This window comes from Syzygium oleosum, unplaced genomic scaffold (assembly GCF_021117445.2).
Source record: "Syzygium oleosum isolate NSW1041296 unplaced genomic scaffold, Sole_v2.1 Sole_v2.37, whole genome shotgun sequence".
Lineage (NCBI taxonomy): Eukaryota > Viridiplantae > Streptophyta > Magnoliopsida > Myrtales > Myrtaceae > Syzygium > Syzygium oleosum.
In genome coordinates this window covers 1,510,244-1,528,538 of record NW_026607521.1, presented here as the reverse complement: position 1 = coordinate 1,528,538, position 18,295 = coordinate 1,510,244, and the positions used below count along the sequence as shown (strand labels likewise).

At 39.5% G+C, this 18,295-nt stretch overlaps 3 protein-coding genes across 4 annotated transcripts; 1 reads left to right on the top strand and 2 right to left on the bottom strand.

The window, feature by feature from the left end:
• Window positions 1–5,589: 5,589 nt before the first annotated feature.
• On the bottom strand, window positions 5,590–8,088 carry LOC130135765 (sm-like protein LSM36B). Of its 2 annotated transcripts, none has more exons than XM_056305498.1 (4): window positions 7,976–8,088; window positions 7,438–7,590; window positions 6,046–6,159; window positions 5,590–5,961 (listed from the first exon to the last, which is right to left on the bottom strand). In XM_056305498.1, exons 2-4 carry the CDS (start codon window positions 7,556–7,558, stop codon window positions 5,915–5,917), a joined length of 282 nt encoding a protein of 93 aa, XP_056161473.1. In that variant the 5' UTR covers window positions 7,559–7,590; window positions 7,976–8,088; the 3' UTR covers window positions 5,590–5,914. The 2 variants fall into 2 exon arrangements, with proteins under 2 accessions (XP_056161473.1, XP_056161472.1); XM_056305497.1 differs by having other exon boundaries at window positions 7,438–7,585; window positions 7,972–8,073.
• Window positions 8,089–9,422: 1,334 nt separating this feature from the next.
• Window positions 9,423–12,958, top strand: LOC130135764 (acyl-coenzyme A thioesterase 2, chloroplastic-like). Its single transcript, XM_056305496.1, has 5 exons — window positions 9,423–9,947; window positions 10,539–10,716; window positions 11,223–11,692; window positions 11,894–12,022; window positions 12,378–12,958. Exons 1-5 carry the CDS (start codon window positions 9,477–9,479, stop codon window positions 12,525–12,527), a joined length of 1,398 nt encoding a protein of 465 aa, XP_056161471.1. The 5' UTR covers window positions 9,423–9,476; the 3' UTR covers window positions 12,528–12,958.
• Window positions 12,959–14,092: 1,134 nt separating this feature from the next.
• LOC130135708 (histidinol-phosphate aminotransferase, chloroplastic-like) lies at window positions 14,093–17,984 on the bottom strand. Its single transcript, XM_056305326.1, has 10 exons — window positions 17,847–17,984; window positions 17,515–17,754; window positions 16,811–16,894; window positions 16,392–16,546; window positions 16,206–16,303; window positions 15,928–16,036; window positions 15,411–15,568; window positions 15,155–15,297; window positions 14,896–15,036; window positions 14,093–14,589 (listed from the first exon to the last, which is right to left on the bottom strand). Exons 2-10 carry the CDS (start codon window positions 17,740–17,742, stop codon window positions 14,455–14,457), a joined length of 1,251 nt encoding a protein of 416 aa, XP_056161301.1. The 5' UTR covers window positions 17,743–17,754; window positions 17,847–17,984; the 3' UTR covers window positions 14,093–14,454.
• Between the last annotated feature and the right edge of the window lie 311 nt (window positions 17,985–18,295).

Genomic DNA, 18,295 nt, shown 5'->3' with positions numbered 1-18,295 from the left:
ATTAAGGCTCGGTAGACAGTGCTAATACTCCAAGGGTGTCCATGATAAGATTAACCCGGAGAAGCTGCAAGCAAAGAGAAAAGTTCAGAACTAAAGAAAGCAAATATCATGTGGAGGTCTGCACCAGAGAGAGAGGGAGAGAGACCGAGAGAGAGAGAGTACCTGCACTGCATTCAGTGGAACATCACACGAGGAAACAGCAGCAACAACGTTTATAATAAGAGCTGTAACATTAACTGTAAGCTGAAACTGGATAAATGATAACTCTATAAAAATAGAGTTATTTTATCTACTCTAGGCAATAAATAATGCAATATTTGTTAGAATATATTTGGATTTCCTTTTATTTACTTAATTTTTCCTTGTTTATGAAGAATATTGAGATATGGAGAAAATAAGGAAAATATGGCAAAAAGAAGGAAAGGAATATGCGACCCAGAGAAGAGTTAGAAGGTAGATATCACATTGGGAATTCTGCAATTTATTCCCTAATTTTATACGAAAAAGAAGCAATTGCCTTGTGAGAGGAGTCTTGGATGTTATCATATAAATAGGATAACTTGGGGGAACATGGAATTTTTTTTCTAGATCATTTTTGTTTTCAGTGTTCTGAGAGTTTTTCAAGTATTTTGAAGAGAAGACAAAAGTGGTGGCAAAATTCTTGTTCTTTGATTCAAGATGTTTGGTTTAATTTCTATTGTCGTTTCTTCTTCTATTATGTTCTAATTTTCTTTGTTAGAGCTACGATGTAGCCTAACCATGATGATATGAATTTCATGCTTTTTATGCTTTGCAAGTAATTTCATTCATGTGAGTTATATATTATTGTACTTAATGCGTTTAGGTGATTGGCCACCACTTGAATGATCTGATGTGCATGTTTGAGACTGAGAAGTGATAATATGCAATTGCTCCTTATAATATATAACCATGAATTAAATGTGGATAGAAATATACCACGTTATTTGTGTAGCTTTCGGTGATAAGATGGTCCAAAAGATTCATTGTAAACCGGGAATATTCACAGATTTTAATGCGCTTATGTTTATTTAAATTCACATAGAAATATAGTGAATTGATAAACTGAGTAGGTTTGCTATACCTAGAGATAGGATAGTAAATAGATTAGGAAATTCCGCTATCACATGCTTGATATTGTTCTTGTATGCATAATGATCCGAAATTCATATCTAGTGGTTATGGTGAAATCGGATGCTCTAACATGTTTTACCTGATTGATTATCTGCCTTTAGTTTATAAAATTTCGTTTTTAAAAATCGTCAATTTTTATTTGTTCTCAATTATATTTTGATCTATTAGATAAATTTAGAATTAGTCTATTTTTAATATTTAATTGGTTTATTATCATTAATCTCTGTGAGACGGTACTCTTCTTATCATTATATTACTTGTTCAACACGTTCATTGACACGTGCAGAATTTTACGAACAATAAATTTCTGAATATTTGCATACAGTGATCTTCCCCCCTGACAACCTACGTTCCACAGGTAATTTGAAGTCTGTCAACCACCACTGCACTTTCTAAGGATTAATCAACCCCAGATTCAAAATCATAACCCCTGATAATCGAAATCATTAAGTTGACACGTGGGATCGAATATTCAACTACGCATTAAGTAAGAAAAAAAGATTTGCCGAGACCCAATTCCATTGCAGTTTTACAAATCAGAAAAATTTCCATATGTGCAGGTGAAATTTTAGCATTGTGGAGTACTTGTTTAAGGAACCTAGACTAGGTACCCAAGTCAAGTAAAGATGCACAATACCAATGTATATCCAGTCAAATTAGTACACATCTTTCCAGAAAGAAAACTCTCCGTGTAACTTATGTACTCAAGCTCCAATACAACTAACTGCCATCGGTTGACACCTCTTTTCAAGAAAGTTCAATTACACGACAACACTGTCATGAACATGCTAAATTCCTCTTTTAATTAAATTCAGGCAGAATACCACAATAGACCATCGTCGATTACCAACCATAACAACAGAAGCAAAATTGTCATCCAAAATTATAATTGTCCGAAGTGGGAGTTGCAAGGAGGCGGTGGCAAAGCACGAGGCTCTGCTGCTGAGAGAAGAGAGAGACGAGTCGGTTTTGAGTCAACTCGGGAAAGAGAAACAATTTCGGATAGTGTTTTGACTTTTTTAGATTTAGGAATTTACCTTCCTAATTTTATATGGGAACATTTTTGTTGATCGAAAAGTATTTTCGGATGACTAGTCATTTTCGGCGAAAAGTCAGGAAAATTAATTTTCGGAAAACACTTTTACTCAAACAAACACACCTGAAATGTTAATTCAAGTATCTCAAGGCCAAAGAGGATCATAATCAGAAGTCAGTTCCCCACCAAGCATGACCAAGTTATTGTTTGCACCAGCAACACCATATCACGTTAAAAAAACAGAGAATGGTTTAGCGCTAAAATAATAAATAAAAAAAAAACCAAACAACACCATGACAAACAACTAGCTTAGAAAGCGCAGTCAACCGTCACACATTTCACTATTTCACTATTCTCTGCCCCCATCTGTTGTACCCTTACATGTTTCTCTTTTGAAGATGCAGATACATTCCTCAACCAGTGAGTCAATCAATGAATCAATGAATTCCGTTCATAAATCTAAGTCTTATTTTCCTCACTACCAAACCATGTTTTACATACAAACACAGAATCTCATCAAATCTCATCACGGTCATATCAACTACAAATGCTTCTCAACCAAATCCAAAGCATACAAGCGTTAACGCCATCAGGATGGATCCAATTTTGTTCAGATGTTTCCCGGCCAAGTTCATCAATATTCAAATTCAAGCTCGTCTCATATAAACTGTGGACTAAGCAATTACCAAATTTGCTTCTAACGAGGACAAACAGAAATTGACTAAAGCTTATGTAATAGAAATAAACTGTGGAGTGAGCAATTACCAGATTTGCTTCTAACGAGGACAAACAGAAATCGACCACAGCTTATGTAATAGAAATAGACAAATGAAGCCAGCGAAGACACTAAACTCAATCAAATCTAGACTCGGACGTTCATTGATGCAACTCAGGGATTTTATAAAGTCTCTCGGTTAAACAAAAATCTGAACTCAAATATCTTCTTTGGAGAAATGGCTCTCAAAGTAACTACTTGCACAAAAAAGCCATTCCTATCCCCTTTCTTATTTTTACTCAAGAAAATATTGAATACATCGATACCGTATCGCTAGAATATTTTTAATCGCATGTGATCATACAAGTGGTTGGAGAGCACTGCACTCAATCCTTTGGAAGAAAATCTTGCCCTGTTTGATGTCATACCCTATATTATAGGACTGTTGTGCCAGCACTCCAATAATGGATAAACCGTTCATATCAGGTGATGACTTACTGATGGCCATGCACAAGACGTCCGCCGTTAACTGGAAAAACATGCTGTTGGTGTCTAAGCCAAGTTGCGCGCTGCCCGAGAATTGCAAGGTGACGACCGGAAATCCCGTCAAATCTCTCTCCATGTTCCCTGCTTAGCAAAAGAACTCGGGATTACTCACCCTCTCCAGCTTTCCTGCCATCAAACTCTCGACCTCATTTTGCAGTGGAACGTACACCTCTTCCTTCAGGGGTGTGAGCGTGGTTCCCGAGTCTATAATCACTCCTCCTTGATCCATAAGCCCTCTTTTGAATACCAAGGGGTAGAGGATATTACTGTATTTATACATATCAAGAATCCTCATGGGGTTTATGGATGAGTAATAAGAGCAAATTAGTCCAATCAATATATAGAGTTTAAACAAGTTGTGAAAGAATTGTTTTTTTTTTTGGGTGAAAATATCATTTCCAAAAGAACAATATTTCTAAATTTTGTAGACAAATGAAACTGTATAATTTCAAGTGTGGAATCATATCCTTAATTTCTTATCAATTGAAGGACCAAATGCCCAAAAGAAGTGTTTAGATGTTTTTTGCGAGAGTCTGAACACCTAAAAGACACCCTTACACTTCAGAAAAAACTTATACAAATTATTTACGCATAGATAGTTGTTAATGATGAAAGTATTTTTCATTGGCTCATTTTTCTAAATAAGAAGAACGGACAAAGTTAGGAAAACTTTTTCTACATTGCAAGTTTTCCGTAGCCATCCCTAGTCTCCAAAACTTTCTCTCAGCTCTCTTCCTTGCCTAGGCACAACTAAACACCACTGTCGTTCGCTGCTAGCGTGCTTTCTATTGCACCACCGTCCTGACGAGGCTTCTCGCCCTCTTCCCCGCGGAATGTGAATTGCTCTCAGCCACTCAAGGAGGTCGTCACAGGACTTAGGCGACCTCAAATCACAACAGAGAGAGAGAGAGAGAGAGAGAGAGAGAGAGAGAGAGAGAGAGAGAGAGAGAGAAGGGAGGGAGAGAAGGGATGAACATAGCAGAGGCCCTGATGGGTGGTGTGGCGACACCTGAAGTGGCAACGGATGGCGGCCGTCGGCAACTGTGCTTTGTTCACGGTGCTGTCAGGACAGGGAAGAAGGAGAAGAAAGGAGAAAAGGGAACTAAAGAGAAAAACGGAAAACAAAAATAAGAAGAATGCATATTAACCACTGAAATTTTAATATGCTAATGTGTTTTTCTCTCAAATGAATTTTTTAAGATGTAAATTCATCTCAAGTAGAATCTCAATCCTCACTTCTTTTGAGCAAGATTTGAAAAAGGGTTCAATCTTCTAAATTACACTTTTCCTTTTTCTTTTTCTCACAAGATGAGTTAGATACTATCTGAGTACCTTCCCATACAGGCCTATACTTGATACAGTGCCGGAGAACTTTGCTGAGCATGTGAGAGGCCGATGAGGGGAAGGTTTGTTTTCAAGCGACACGTCAAATTATGACAGTTAATTCAGACTTAGAAATGGGACGTCCTTATTGTAAGAAGCACACAATAACTTCAACATGACACAAGAAAACCAAATCAGATGATCGAGACAGACCCAGGAATTTCTGAATCCGCCATTGGCAACTAACATTTTGATACCACTAGTCTGAGCTAATCATTTGGCACTATGACCTTCGAATAAAGCCTTCACTAATTTACAATGAGCTTCATCCGATTCATTCAATCAATTACCGCGAGGGTATAAATTTGGCCCATAAGATGGAAAGCCTCAGGGAAATGAAGGGGAAGGTGATAAGCAGAGCGTTGATTGAGATGCTATCACATGCAGCGAGTCATATTAGGGGAGAAGCACAAATGTAGATATTGAGCAAAAGTGAAGAGCTTCTAGCCTTTATTTGGCTGTTGACGACACATTTTGATTGTTTCTACAAATCTCAATGAGACATGTGCTATGAACACTGAGATGACATATTTCATACGGATCAACTGTCTTACTTACCATCCTCACAGCATTTTTTAACGGTGTTCATTTGAAAAGGATTCGCTAGTTTGTGTATCTCCATAACTAAGAATTGATGGATTTTCATTCTTCATAGTAAAATATGACTTGGTATTTCCTAACGGACATGATATCAATTATCCCCAGGAACTTTTGCAATACAGTCAATTATACAGACATTGATAGATGGCATCTAAGGTTGATGCTTAAGTGCAATTCGCCGCCTTCATAAACTGGACAGCATGAAAGCCAATTGGCAATACACAAACAGACAGCCAGGTATACACGACGACATGCTAAAATAGAAAGAGCTGGGGCGCTCCGAGTCCTCGTCAAGCAATTCACAAACCGATTTCATGAGATGCAGCATTATCAGTGAGAATCACAAATCAGCTCTAAAATTGGAATATGTTTACTATCCCACAATTCCAGAGCCGGATGATCCCGCAACCAAAAATGTACCCATCAAAAGTTATGACTACATAACTCCAACATGCTACATTACATAGCACAATCAACCAACGCTAAGCCCCATCTGCCAGAGTCCGCTTTGAAGTGCTGATGTACAGAACTGCAATAAGTCATTACCAGTTAGCATCCGTCCAAGTCAACAAGGATATGACTAAAACACCAGAAATTTTGAATACATTATTACCGTTATTTCCTCGAATAAAAGCATCTCCATACTTGTTTTTGAGCTGCCCATTGACGTACTCTTCCGTCTGTTCCATTGCTATGTTCATATATCCATCCAGGCAGGCTAGAATACCTGCAAATAACTCCAACCCATCAGAACATATAAGAATACCACACAACTTCAGACAGAACAAGATTGCGGTAGCCTGCATATAGCATGGGAAGGAGAACATGCTTGTCAAAAACATCGCACATCCATTAATTTAGTATCACCCAACTCACCTCTCCTCAAGGTCTCATGCCACAAGCACTAAGGTTTACAAATTTACCAGAAGTTGACAAGAAAATGCTTGGTCATAGGCACATACAGCGCAGACACCAGCTTTTTTTTCTCTATGAGGATTTACTACAGATTGTAAATCAAGAAAGTTCAATTGAGAAAATGATGGCACAAAGCCCACGTAAAGGGCATTACCTAAAATATCCTCCCATTTTCATGATAAGGCCATTGGAATAGATCAAATGGCTTTCAAGCAACCAAATCTTAATTCCATATATGTTTGCTAATTTATCATCAAAGACCCCGCTGCTCTCCTTCTCTTTTTCTGCGCTTGTTCTCCCTCCCTTTCTCTCTCAACCCAAAGAAAAAACCATGAAGTTCGAAAGCCAGGTTTTTTTTTTATACATTCTCATGCCATCAAAGAAAGGTCTTTTTTGTATATTGTAATTGAATAGCAGCATGTATGTGCAAGATACTTGTTTTTACAGTTTTCAACAAAAAAAAAAATGAAGCTCTTGTGTGACCATCATTATATCGGCTAGATATATGTGATAGTACAACTCCCCATCTAGTCATTGTTGATATGTGACAAGACGAGTTTAACATCAGAGCCTCAACTACAGATCTCTTTTCAACAATGAATACCATGGACATTGATAGAGAAAGAAACAGCTATTATATTTCGAAGAGATATTCTCTCCTGACGAAAGAAAAGAATAGTCTGAATGACTTACATAGAGACCACACTGTACATGGCAAGACCAACTTAACTGCCCATGATGCAGTGTCACAAATGACTGAAGTTTCTGACAAAAGCAATATTCTTCTTCAATTAATTCAGTTTGATAGGTATGGTTCATTTGGTTCATAATTCGGTTGACTTAAAATTCTGTTTGAAGTTTGAGGTCAGTGAGTGGCCGCTTCACTCGTATGAGCTGCCAAGAACTCAATCCACCGATCATCCCCAACTAATTAAAGTTTGAGACAAGTAGTTAACAGCACATAGGATTCAGTACAATCGGTAACAAACAAGGACGGAAATAATCGGAAACTCAGCATTATCTAGCTACAGCGAGAAAATTTTTGCTGAAGAACTCTCCCAACACAAAGAGACGATGTCGAGAGAAGTACCTCGGTAATCGACTCCAGAATTCAGTTTGACGACGACCGGTCTCCCGCGAATAGATTTCAGGAAATCCGCGGGGGTCTTCGTGGTGGCCGACCCTTTCTCTCCTCCTCCGCCTCCGCTCATCCTCCTAATCCTCAGCCGGCGCTTCCTCTACCCTGAAACAGGAACACCCACAATCGGGATTCAATCAACGGGAAAGAAACAAAATTGCCAAACTAATTTAGGCCCAAAAAGGAAGGAAGGAAGGGCTCGTGAACAAACAGGTTCACGGCAAATCCCATGTTCGCCTCCCCCTATAAAGCCCCCCAAATACCGAAACGCAGACGACCCTCTCGTGCGCTCATCTCGACCCTCGTTTTGCAGCAACTTGCGAAGAAGCTTAGAATGAAAGATGCACTTAGAAAATGCAGCGATTCAAAGCGAATTCAAGGAAGGGAAACCAATACCAAACCCCTAAAAGAACCAAACGAAACAAACCCTGAACGGAAAGGAAAGAGGGAGCCAGAAATTTCGAAGAGCGAGAGCGAGAGCTGAACTCACTTCGCTAGAAGGTCGCTCGTTCGATGCTGGGACGAAAGGCAGAGCGCGCGTTTCAGAGAAATTGAGAAGAAGAAGAAGAAGAAGAACAAGCCCTAGCTCGTGCTTTTTATTCTGCATCAGCACCGAGTGTCAAATTTGTGAAATGACGGGCTTTTGAGGGGTAGAATTGGAAGGAGCGACTACAGGTAAAACCCACAAACTCATACGAAAGACTGGGATGGCAGGGATTATTTGTTTCGAAAAAAATAAATAATTTGAAAAGTATCTCCTTACATTTTATTGCTTAGAAAAATTAATCAGTATAAGGTATTCTCACGTAACAATATGTACTTAGATATTTCATTAGTAACGAAAATACGTTTTGTTCATTCATTTTTATAAGTAATATGAACAATTATTTATGAGCAGTACTTTATAGATTATGATTTTTTGCCCATCAATTTGAGACATGGGTGGCAAGCATGTGGGGCCCACGTTTCGATTTTCGAAAGTTCCAAATATTACAAATTTAAAAAGAAAAATTAAAGTGCGCTTAGTTGCCGAAGAAAGAGGGAGGAGAAAAATGTAGTTGTAGCATTTCGATATTTGGGAGGTTATAGGTGGAGGTGAAGAAGGGATTCGCCAAATTTGTTTATCTACGAGTTTTCTCGAGTAAATTTTGAGTCTGCAATTGTGTCGTAAGAACAACAATGCTGCTATTCAACCACGATGGATGTTTGTTGTGGTCTTTGATGACAAATTCCAATAGGCCTATCATAAAAAAAAATGAGAGGGTTATATTTATAGGTGATGATGTCCTTCATGACAAATTCGGTTGCTATTTTTTTTTCTTCCTTTTTATCAAAAAAATAATTCCTTCTTAATTTTTTTTTTGCTCAACCATCTTTGACATATAATGAAAATTATCAGGACGTGCATTCCATCTCTCTACATAGCTTTTTTTAATATAATGTCTTATATATGGCGCAAGCACCACGTTTTGTTTTTGTTTTTGTTTTTTTGAAAGCACCATGTTTTGTTTTGTTTAAGAGAAAAGAAAATAAAGGTTTCTAATATTTTGTCATCAAAAACTATTTTTTTTTACCACAAAAAATCCCAAACTAGTATACTAATAACAAACCATAAAAAAAAATCCTAAAAAAATATAGCTGTGACAAACAGAAGGTCACACTCTAAATTAGTACACTTGTTAACTGTCACGTGTCATTTAACTCAACAATTTGACGATAAAATTTAATAGAAACTAACGGAGTGTAAATTTGTCATTATCAGTCTGGAGTTTTTGGTAGTCAAAAAATTAAATTTGGATAAATTTATCATGAAAGTATAGATTTTTTTTATTGGTATTAACCCTATAATTTATCATTTTCTTTTGTTAAACAATAATTTTTTTACTTTATTTGTCAATCACGGCGTCCGTACATCATATTGAAAGTCCAACGTCCCTTAAAATCCACCTTCCTTCCTCCCCGATAACTCCCGCAGGTCCACGACGACGACGATGACGCCCCTCGGCAGAACGCTCTCCAACCGCCTCCTCTCCAAGCTCCCTCCTCTCCAGCCATGCGCTCGCGTCGCCCGATTCTCCGACGCGGCGGACGGCAAGGCCCCCGCTCCGGCGGCGACCGCGGTCCCGGCGGCGGCCTCCTCCGAGAGCTCCCCGCCCATCGACGCCGGATCGTCGATTCGGAAGCCGATCAGCCTGTGGCCCGGCATGTACTTCTCCCCCGTCACCAACGCCCTGTGGGAAGCGAGATCCAAGATGTTCGAGGAGGCCGGTGCTAGCGGGAGTGCTGCGTCGCCGGGGAGCGAGTTGGTTCCGAGGAGCCCGTCCAGGAGCAGGACGAGCATTTTCTACAAGTTCTCGGGCGATTATGTGCTCAGGGAGCAGTATAGGAATCCCTGGAATAAGATCAGGATGGGGAAGCTGGTGGAAGATCTCGATGCTCTCGCTGGGACTATATGCTATAAGGTAGATAAACCGAGCTTTGAACACCTACTGGATGGCGATCCGTTCTTTTCCTCTCTCTGAATGTGGTGCCGTTTATACTCTGCGATGTTTTTCGTGCTAAATCTTCTCGGTGCATATTCTATGGGCTTTTTTCTGCAGAAGATGAATTGCATATGATGTCGTTGACACTACTAGAGTTAGGTAATACAGTTTGCGGTGCTTTGATATATTCCCGATATAGAACTGATAGATACTGGTGCTTAGTTGGTGGGTAATCAGTTCTAGTATTCTTCTATTAGTAGTCTGAATGTCAAGTCCTTGTTTGAATAATCTAGAATTGGCCATCTGGTATTACAGAGGAGTTCATTTCTTAGACGAAAAGATCGAACAACATGCTATTTATTTGCCATAAGCAGTAACTTGTCTCTATCATTTGGATAAGAGCATGTTAAATTCTCATCGATCTTTGTCCATATCAGGTTCTGCAATCGGAGGCTTAGTGCTTAAGTTCTCTAGTGATTATTCGTAGTTCATATAGTGTGGAATTCATCATTAGAATAGTGCGTAACAGAACATCCCCCCATTCTATTTAGCCTTTTTCTTTTGGATCAGCATTGCTCCAGCGACGATGGCACCACAAGGCCTCTATTGCTAGTCACTGCTTCTGTAGACAGGATGGTTCTCAAGAGGCCAATCCGTATTGACACTGACTTGCAAATAGCGGGAGCTGTTACGTGGGTTGGGCGCTCATCGATGGAGATCCAACTGGAAGTAACTCAGTCGACAAAAGGTATTATATGAAACAGTGCTTCCAAATGATGATAGTATGCTACTTTCTCTCCTAGAGTTGATGACATTGCTTTGTTGGCTTATTGGACGAGAACATACATTTCCATCTGCTGCCACTAAGCAGTTGCAGGAGCACGTTACTCCTGATCCCAAAGGATGGTGTCACTTTGATGGCCGTGCCTTAAGTATATGTTTATTCTTCACAAGCATCCTTGCTCTTGCATGATTTCGTTACTTTACTCGTAAAAACTGCGGAGAAATTTGCTAATTTGCTATCCATCCACCATTCCCTTATTACCAAAAAATAAACAAATAAAGCAGTAAACCTGTCCATGCTATGGAGAAGCTTGCTAATCAACATCCTCTTATGCTGGTTTGTCAAGGTTTCTGACATGTTGGTCAAGCACAATATTGAGATATCAGATCTTCATAAAGTTATTCTTTCCATGATATAGTCTTATGACTGATCCATTCTGCTGTTTACCTTAAACTGACAATTCCATGCAGAAACTCAGGATTCCTCAGATTCAGTTGCACTTACCGCCAATTTCACATTTGTGGCTCGTGATTCTAGAACTGGGAAATCAGCTCCAGTTAACCCTATATCACCAGAGACACAGAGAGAAAAATTACTTTGGCAAGAGGCAGAAAATAGGAATAAAATGAGGAAAAAGAAGAGAGAAGAACGTAACAGAGATGCTAAGCTAGAGGATTTGTCCAGGCTCCAGGCTTTACTTGCCGAGGGTCGTGTCTTCTGTGATATGCCAGCTTTGGCAGACAGAGATAGCATTCTGATAAGAGATACTTGTTTTGAGAACTCGTTAATATGCCAGCCACAGCAAAGGAATATCCATGGAAGAATATTCGGAGGATTTTTAATGCGAAGGGCTTTTGAATTGGCCTTTTCAACCACATATGCCTTTGCTGGTGTGGCACCGTGGTTCGTTGAAGTTGACCATGTTGATTTCTTGAGACCGGTAAGTACTCATCCTGCGCTTGATGTATTCATATGTGTAGGTGATGCTGTTGCATGACTTAGCTGCTGAGTGTGGAACCGTGGCAATCAGCAGGGATATTCGCATTGTTCCTTCGCTCTTGCAGTCTGATGTATATGAGTAGAATTATGGATCTGTTAAGTGGAAGATCATAACATGAAGGATCTTATCTTTGGGATGTAGGTGGATGTTGGTAATTTTCTCCGCCTCAAATGCTGTGTTCTGTATACGGAGCTTGACAATCCAGCTGAACCCCTAATAAATGTCGAAGTTGTGGCCCATGTGATGCGACCTGAGCTCAGATCAAGCGAGGTACTTGTGGCCCATGTGTGTTACATTTTCTTTTAGCAAATTTTGATATCGTTTCGCTACTCTGATCGGAAGCCAAATGATGCTGTGGTTAGGGGATTTATCTATTTACTCTCCCCTTCATGTGGGCGCAAACTATTTACCAACTCTTAACATGATGATCATGCATAAGAAAATTCAAACAGAGAATTAACGAGAATGAACAATGTCACCTAGTTGGGGGACACTGAAGTCTGTCTTTAATCCTAACTAGATAATGAACTGAACCTTTGTGAAGTTACCATATCTCATGTCAGACTTGGCTTCACATCACCATGTCTTAGATACTCCTAATATATTTCATCTATCATCCTAGCAGGTGTCAAACAAATTCTACTTTACATTCACTGTACGTCCTGAGGCCTTGAATGACGGATTGAGGATTCGGAAAGTTGTCCCATCCACGGAAGAAGAGGCGCAGCGTGTCCTTGAACGTATGGATGCTGAGAGCTGTCATACTCCATCCTGAATGCACTTCTCCGGTGAATGAAGCGAACATCTACGATTACTCGCAGGTTAATTGATGGGGGACTGAAATTGATACTCAAAAAGCATAAAGTGGACAACAGTTCCAAGCAAAAGAGGAACTAGGGGACATCAGTCTACTTAGGAACTTAACAGATGCCTATCCCACCAAACATGTATCGGCATTGCAAAGTTCAGTTCTTTGCTACTTCTGAGAAAGTCTCACTGCACGAATGAGATGAACCACTGGTTAGAAGATGCCAAGTAAAATGATGTTGAGAAATCAGAGCCCCTGCCCATTCACGAGGACAAGGGACTAAACATGTCGTTGATTCTAATTGATGGATAGTGACAGGAAAGTTGTGAACTTCCACATCTGCTGGTAATAACCTTGTACTATGTTCAGCGTCAATGTGTGAGCGTTCTTTGCTTTGTCCTAATGCTAGGTCAAGCGCCTTCACACTTGCTATTGTGTCGAGAGCTAAGAGAGTTCTTATGATAAGGATTCTTCATTCTGTTGAGAAATTTGCTTGAAAAACATGCTTGGAAGCAATTGGTAAGCCGACATCCTTCATAAGATAATCCATCCGCGTTTTGGATTTAAACTGGTGCGATAATCTGGGGTCGGAAATTGGGAGATCATTGCTACCAGATCTAGTCACTTCTCTATTAGCCATCTTATTAAAGACAATTCTCTGTACCGTTTCAATTTATCAGATATCATCCAAGGGCGAGACAATTGAAGTGGGACTGCTTCTGCTTACCATATTATTATCTCTGAATGATTGAAAATGGAAGAAGGTTAGAACAGAGCATTCTTGCAAGTATTTGCAAGATTATTTTGTTGAACACCAGCTCACCCGCCCTTCATTTTTATTTCTCCCAGACGAAGTTTCCAATAATAAATTTCTGATGTGTTCAATCTTACCAATTTCCTCTTAAAATTTATTTAGTTACCTCTAACAATGAAATCCAAACCAAACTATGATTTTGGGATCTATAACAATGAGAAACCTTGCGCAAAGGCCATGAAAGGAACTAAAAAAGAGTTACGGTGTGCAACGTCTCAAGATTATCAGAACTTCGCATAGTTGGTCATCTAGCTGATTCTGCGCGGACAGTTAATGTTGAGAGTTCCATAAACATCTAGCAATGCACATACTTTTGCTCGGTTTAATTGGCATTCATGAGAACAATTACATCTGTAATAAGAAGATGCTTAACCCGGACTACATGAACTTTTCATGCTTTATTTAGCACTAAATGACCACTCATCACACCATGGTTCCAACAGTACAGGGTCACAGACACGGGATAATGATGATAAACTCACTGCAAGCTAATTTGCACGCCCATCACTATATGTAGAATAAAGTACACTTAACCCCAAATGTAGAAAAAATACTAACTCAAGCCCAGTACTACCGATGACCAAAAAAAAAATAAAGTTCAGTACTACCGACCAAAAAAAAAAGGTCCAGTACAAATGTCTCAACAAAACTGTTTATGACTGTTGTACTTCAGATATCTGCACCATAACGCAACAATAGATTCATACATTGTGATATCGAGTAAGGAGAGGATCTTTATTGATGCCAATGCTCATGTCATTAAATGGCACGGATCTGTAAAAGCCTTATCGATTTGTTATAGAGATGAAAGATGGGGCTATCAGTAACAGCTACACAGTGAAATCTCACTGGAATAAATTGAACAGCCGTATCCAGAATAGTTAACCTAGACAAAATACACATCCACAGCCTCAGGTATGCTTACACGTGCCTCAGCAACTAGAACAAGGATTTTGTACTCAACCTGTCTAAGAAAATTCTACATGAGCAAGGCAAATGTTTTTAACAGTAGAGAATGGGAGGGAGATCTATTTCCTTTTCCACCTTGTTCTTCAGAAAGAGCCGTGGAATCACAGAGATTCATTGTGAGAGGCGACTAAGACCGTCCATTAAAGCATCTGTGTGCTCAGGCATCCCGACCGATACACGAACATAGCCCTTCAACTCTTTGTTGTTGTAGTGACGGATCATGACACCCATTTTGGCAAGGTCCTCCTGCATCATTTTGTAGAAGCATTACTTTGTGGAAAATAAAGGAAGAGAAAAAAAATTCCAAGGATTCAAGGAATTCAGTGAACATGTCATCAAAAGAAATCATGTATACCTTGCAAAACGTAAATTTTAATGGCCATAATACCATATGACAGGATAATAGAGGAACTCAACAAAGATAACATCAAAGAAGAATCTTTGAATGTCCTTTTTACGGGTGAATCCTTGAATGTCTGTATAAAATTCTCAATGCATATGATGTGTAAACAAATCTTGACAACAACAAAGAGTAAGTGAGTCCTAAAATACCTTCAGCTTTTTAGCATCCATTCCAGATGTGACCTCGCAAAGAATGAAATTAGAATGGCTAGGATATGGACTGAGAAATGGAACTCCCATCAGAAGTTTAAAAAGCCTCTCTCTTTCTCGTACCAGAGCGACTTTAACATCCTGGTAATAATCAACAAACAGTTCAAAGATTGGGCTTTAAGAACATTAATGCTTTGGTTTCGGATTACTAAAGGTAGAATTCCGTGGAGAATGTCATCGATAATTAACTAAGAATTACCTCCAGATAAGTTGGATTCTGCAATGCTGCACATGCAGCAACTTCAGCAGCAACAGATACATTATAAGGTTGCTTCGCTCTCCACAAATACTCAATAAGGCTCAAAGGAAATGCTCCGTAACCCACTCTAAGTCCAGCTAAACCTACATTGGCATAAATTTGCCGAGAATCCATGAATTTAAAGGTTCCTCAAAGAAATTGAAATAGAACCAGCATAATCTGTCAATCTCCAGAAACTGCGAGACTGTATACTAACCAGCTCTTTTGCTAAATGTCCGGAGAACAATCAAGTTCTCATACTTCTTCACCCATTTCATACGAGACTCAATCCCCGAAAACTCAATGTATGCTTCATCCAACACAACCAGCACTGGGAGTTTCAGGATTTTAATGAGATCTTCATCACCAATAATACTGCAGTATTAGTACAATGAGTCAAGTATTGGCAGATAGCTCTTTCATTACAGTACCAACAACTAACTATTACACTACCAGATTAGCAGATCCAGATTATATTAAATAAAGAAAGTCACAACTATAAAAGTGCGTATCATCTTTATAGTGTGAATTGCACAAAAGTGCAACGCAAGATGCTATGGAGCTTAACAAAAGTGACCTTTATTGTGAGTTTTAAGGCAATAATAAGTAGAAAAACCGACAATCAACTCACTCATATAGATGTTGAATTCAGATATCTTAACGATTCAAAGTCAAGTGTAATGTAGAACATAAAAGATATGTTTAATGCACGAGTACTCAGAATTGAGAGATACCTCCCATCTGGATTATTAGGAGAAGTTAAAAATATGCATTTAGGGTTCTCCTTTTCGACAGCATCAGCAATGAGTTCCACATTTAAGCTGAAGTCTGACTTCCTAGGAACTGGAGAAGAAGATTGAAAAGAAAAATGATGAGCTCAAAGTTGCAGTATGTTTCTGTTGTTAAGTCGAATAATAAATAACTAAACAAAAGATAAAAGCAGAGTCAATATCAAATGCACCTATGAAGATGTCACTCAGAACAGAAAAAGAACTCATCTGCAATTGATTACCTTTGACAACATGTGCCCCATTAACTGCAGCATCAAACTCATACATTGTAAATGTTGGAGGACAGTCTACAATCTTATCACCAGGATCCAGAACACATCTGCATGATATATTTACAAGTTGATTAGGACATCTGCAATACTAATGGCAAGACAACTTTAAGGGCCAAAAGAAATGGTTTGTCTAACCGCATTATTAAATCAATTAGTTCATCAGCTCCACATCCTGCAAGAATGTAATCAGCTTCAAGGCCAGAATCCACAGCAAGAGCAGCACGGAGCCGACGGCTCTCTGGATCAGGGTATATATATGGGAATTTCATTGACCCTAGAGCTTCAAAAACCTGCAAATTTGGATAATTTAACAGACAAGACAAAAAAAAATTTAATAGCTGATGGCCTATTCAAACGAGTGAAGCTTTACCACCACTACCACTACTACTACTACTCCTACTACTACTACTATTACTATTGTTTTTGTTGTTGTTGTTTTGGATAAGTAACTGACCAAAGCTATAACAAAGAACAAGATTCACTTATTCGTAATTATCAAGAAAAAGGAACAGTATTAAGTTATTTTGCACAGTCAAATCATTTACATAACTTACCTCTGGAGGAGGGCCATAAGGGTTTTCATTTGCATCTAATTTGATAATGTCCTCTGGTTTTCTTCCAAGACGAGTAGACAAAACCTGTGGTAGATATACAATGGCAACATCAAAATAGAACTCGAGTCAATGTCCAATTTGCGTATTAACAATTGCAAATGAAGTGTCATGCTTCATATTTTAATGAAAATAGGAGAACCAAATGACCCCGTAGCATAAACAGAACGATGCCCTGTGGAGCAGGAGTTTGAAGGCGTATCATGGTTGGGAGGACTTTCACGATCAGTTGACATTCATTCAGACTGGAAAATGGGAGGAGAATTACTTTTGGCTCGATTCTTGGTGCATAAACGAGACCCTAAAGAATCAATTTCCTAACTTAGTCTATATTGCTAGGAGGAACCAAGAGGCTGCAATAGCAGATTGTAATAACGATTGAAGTTTCTCGGGCAAGCCCAAGATTGGGAACTAGAAAGCCTCGGCGCCTAGATAAATCAGTGCTAACATTTGCGCATAAACGCAACTTGGGTAACTTACAAGAAACTCCAAAATTATAACGCAGAAACACTCCCCCGCCTTAAGCATCAACAGTGACAATTAAAGCACCATAGCCACAATGTATCAAGCACAAAGAGCATCAAGAAAAGCTCACACCTTTAGCAAAAGTAACACTAGCAATCAAAAGCATCGGCTTCAGCACGTACCTCAAAAGGCAAAATGGGCTGGTAAGGAGACAGTTTCCTCAGATGAGGCCGAATGAACGAGGCACCCGTCAATTGGTGGTTGGCCTCGCTCAAGTGCTGGACGTCCACGGCGGAGGCCATGGCGACGACCCTCCTCTGACTTCGGTCGAACGGGCAAATGGGTCGCCGAGCGCCGTTCAATTTAGCGGAGCAAAGAGCAGAGAAGCCGCTTATTTCGGTCACACCCATCAAAAAACCAACCTGCACCGCATCCAAATGCAACGATCGAGGCGTGAATAATTCGCGAAAGCGGGCAAGAAAGAGAGAGTCTTCGTGCGCGCCGGCGGACTTACGGGGCAAGAAGTCTGGTTATCCTGTTCGAGCAGGACGCGGCAAATGCAAACCCTAGGACAACCGCGAGTGCAATAGCGCCGCTCAGGTGTATGTAAAAATGTCCGAGAGAGAGAGAGGGAAAATTGGTCGTTCCCGGACCAAAGTACGCCGGACAGCGATATAGGATTTTGAAAAAACGAAAGAGAAGACAGAGCTGGGGTTGGAGGCTGATTAGCGACATGTTTTAGGTATCGAATCTTTTGATATTTTTGTCCACGTTTTGATGGACTTTTTTATTTTATATTCTCTGTATCTCGGGCATATTTATCGCACTGTAATTAAAATTGATTCTAAGTCATACCTGCCATGGAAAATAAAATAAAATAAAGGGTACGAAGCAGGGCCGTTGTTGCAAAAAAAGGGTCTAGGATGAACATTATCTCGAATAAAATGCCAAAATGACCAGCGT

Bases quoted from the DNA above. Each gene is read 5' to 3' on its own strand.
- LOC130135765 (XM_056305498.1), bottom strand. From the start codon at position 7,558: ATGAGCGGAGGCGGAGGAGGAGAGAAAGGGTCGGCCACCACGAAGACC. The intron at 6,160-7,437 runs GTACTTCTCTCG...AGTTATTTGCAG, and splicing joins TTCTGGAGTCGATTACCGAG to GTATTCTAGCCTGCCTGGAT. The intron at 5,962-6,045 runs GTAATAATGTAT...GACTTATTGCAG, and splicing joins TTTTATTCGAGGAAATAACG to TTCTGTACATCAGCACTTCA.
- LOC130135764 (XM_056305496.1), top strand. From the start codon at position 9,477: ATGACGCCCCTCGGCAGAACGCTCTCCAACCGCCTCCTCTCCAAGCTC. The intron at 10,717-11,222 runs GTATTATATGAA...AATTCCATGCAG, and splicing joins AGTAACTCAGTCGACAAAAG to AAACTCAGGATTCCTCAGAT. The intron at 12,023-12,377 runs GTACTTGTGGCC...TCATCCTAGCAG, and splicing joins CTGAGCTCAGATCAAGCGAG to GTGTCAAACAAATTCTACTT.
- LOC130135708 (XM_056305326.1), bottom strand. From the start codon at position 17,742: ATGGGTGTGACCGAAATAAGCGGCTTCTCTGCTCTTTGCTCCGCTAAA. The intron at 16,037-16,205 runs GTAATCAATTGC...CTTCTTCTCCAG, and splicing joins TGGGGCACATGTTGTCAAAG to TTCCTAGGAAGTCAGACTTC. The intron at 15,569-15,927 runs GTATCTCTCAAT...CTAATACTGCAG, and splicing joins CCTAATAATCCAGATGGGAG to TATTATTGGTGATGAAGATC.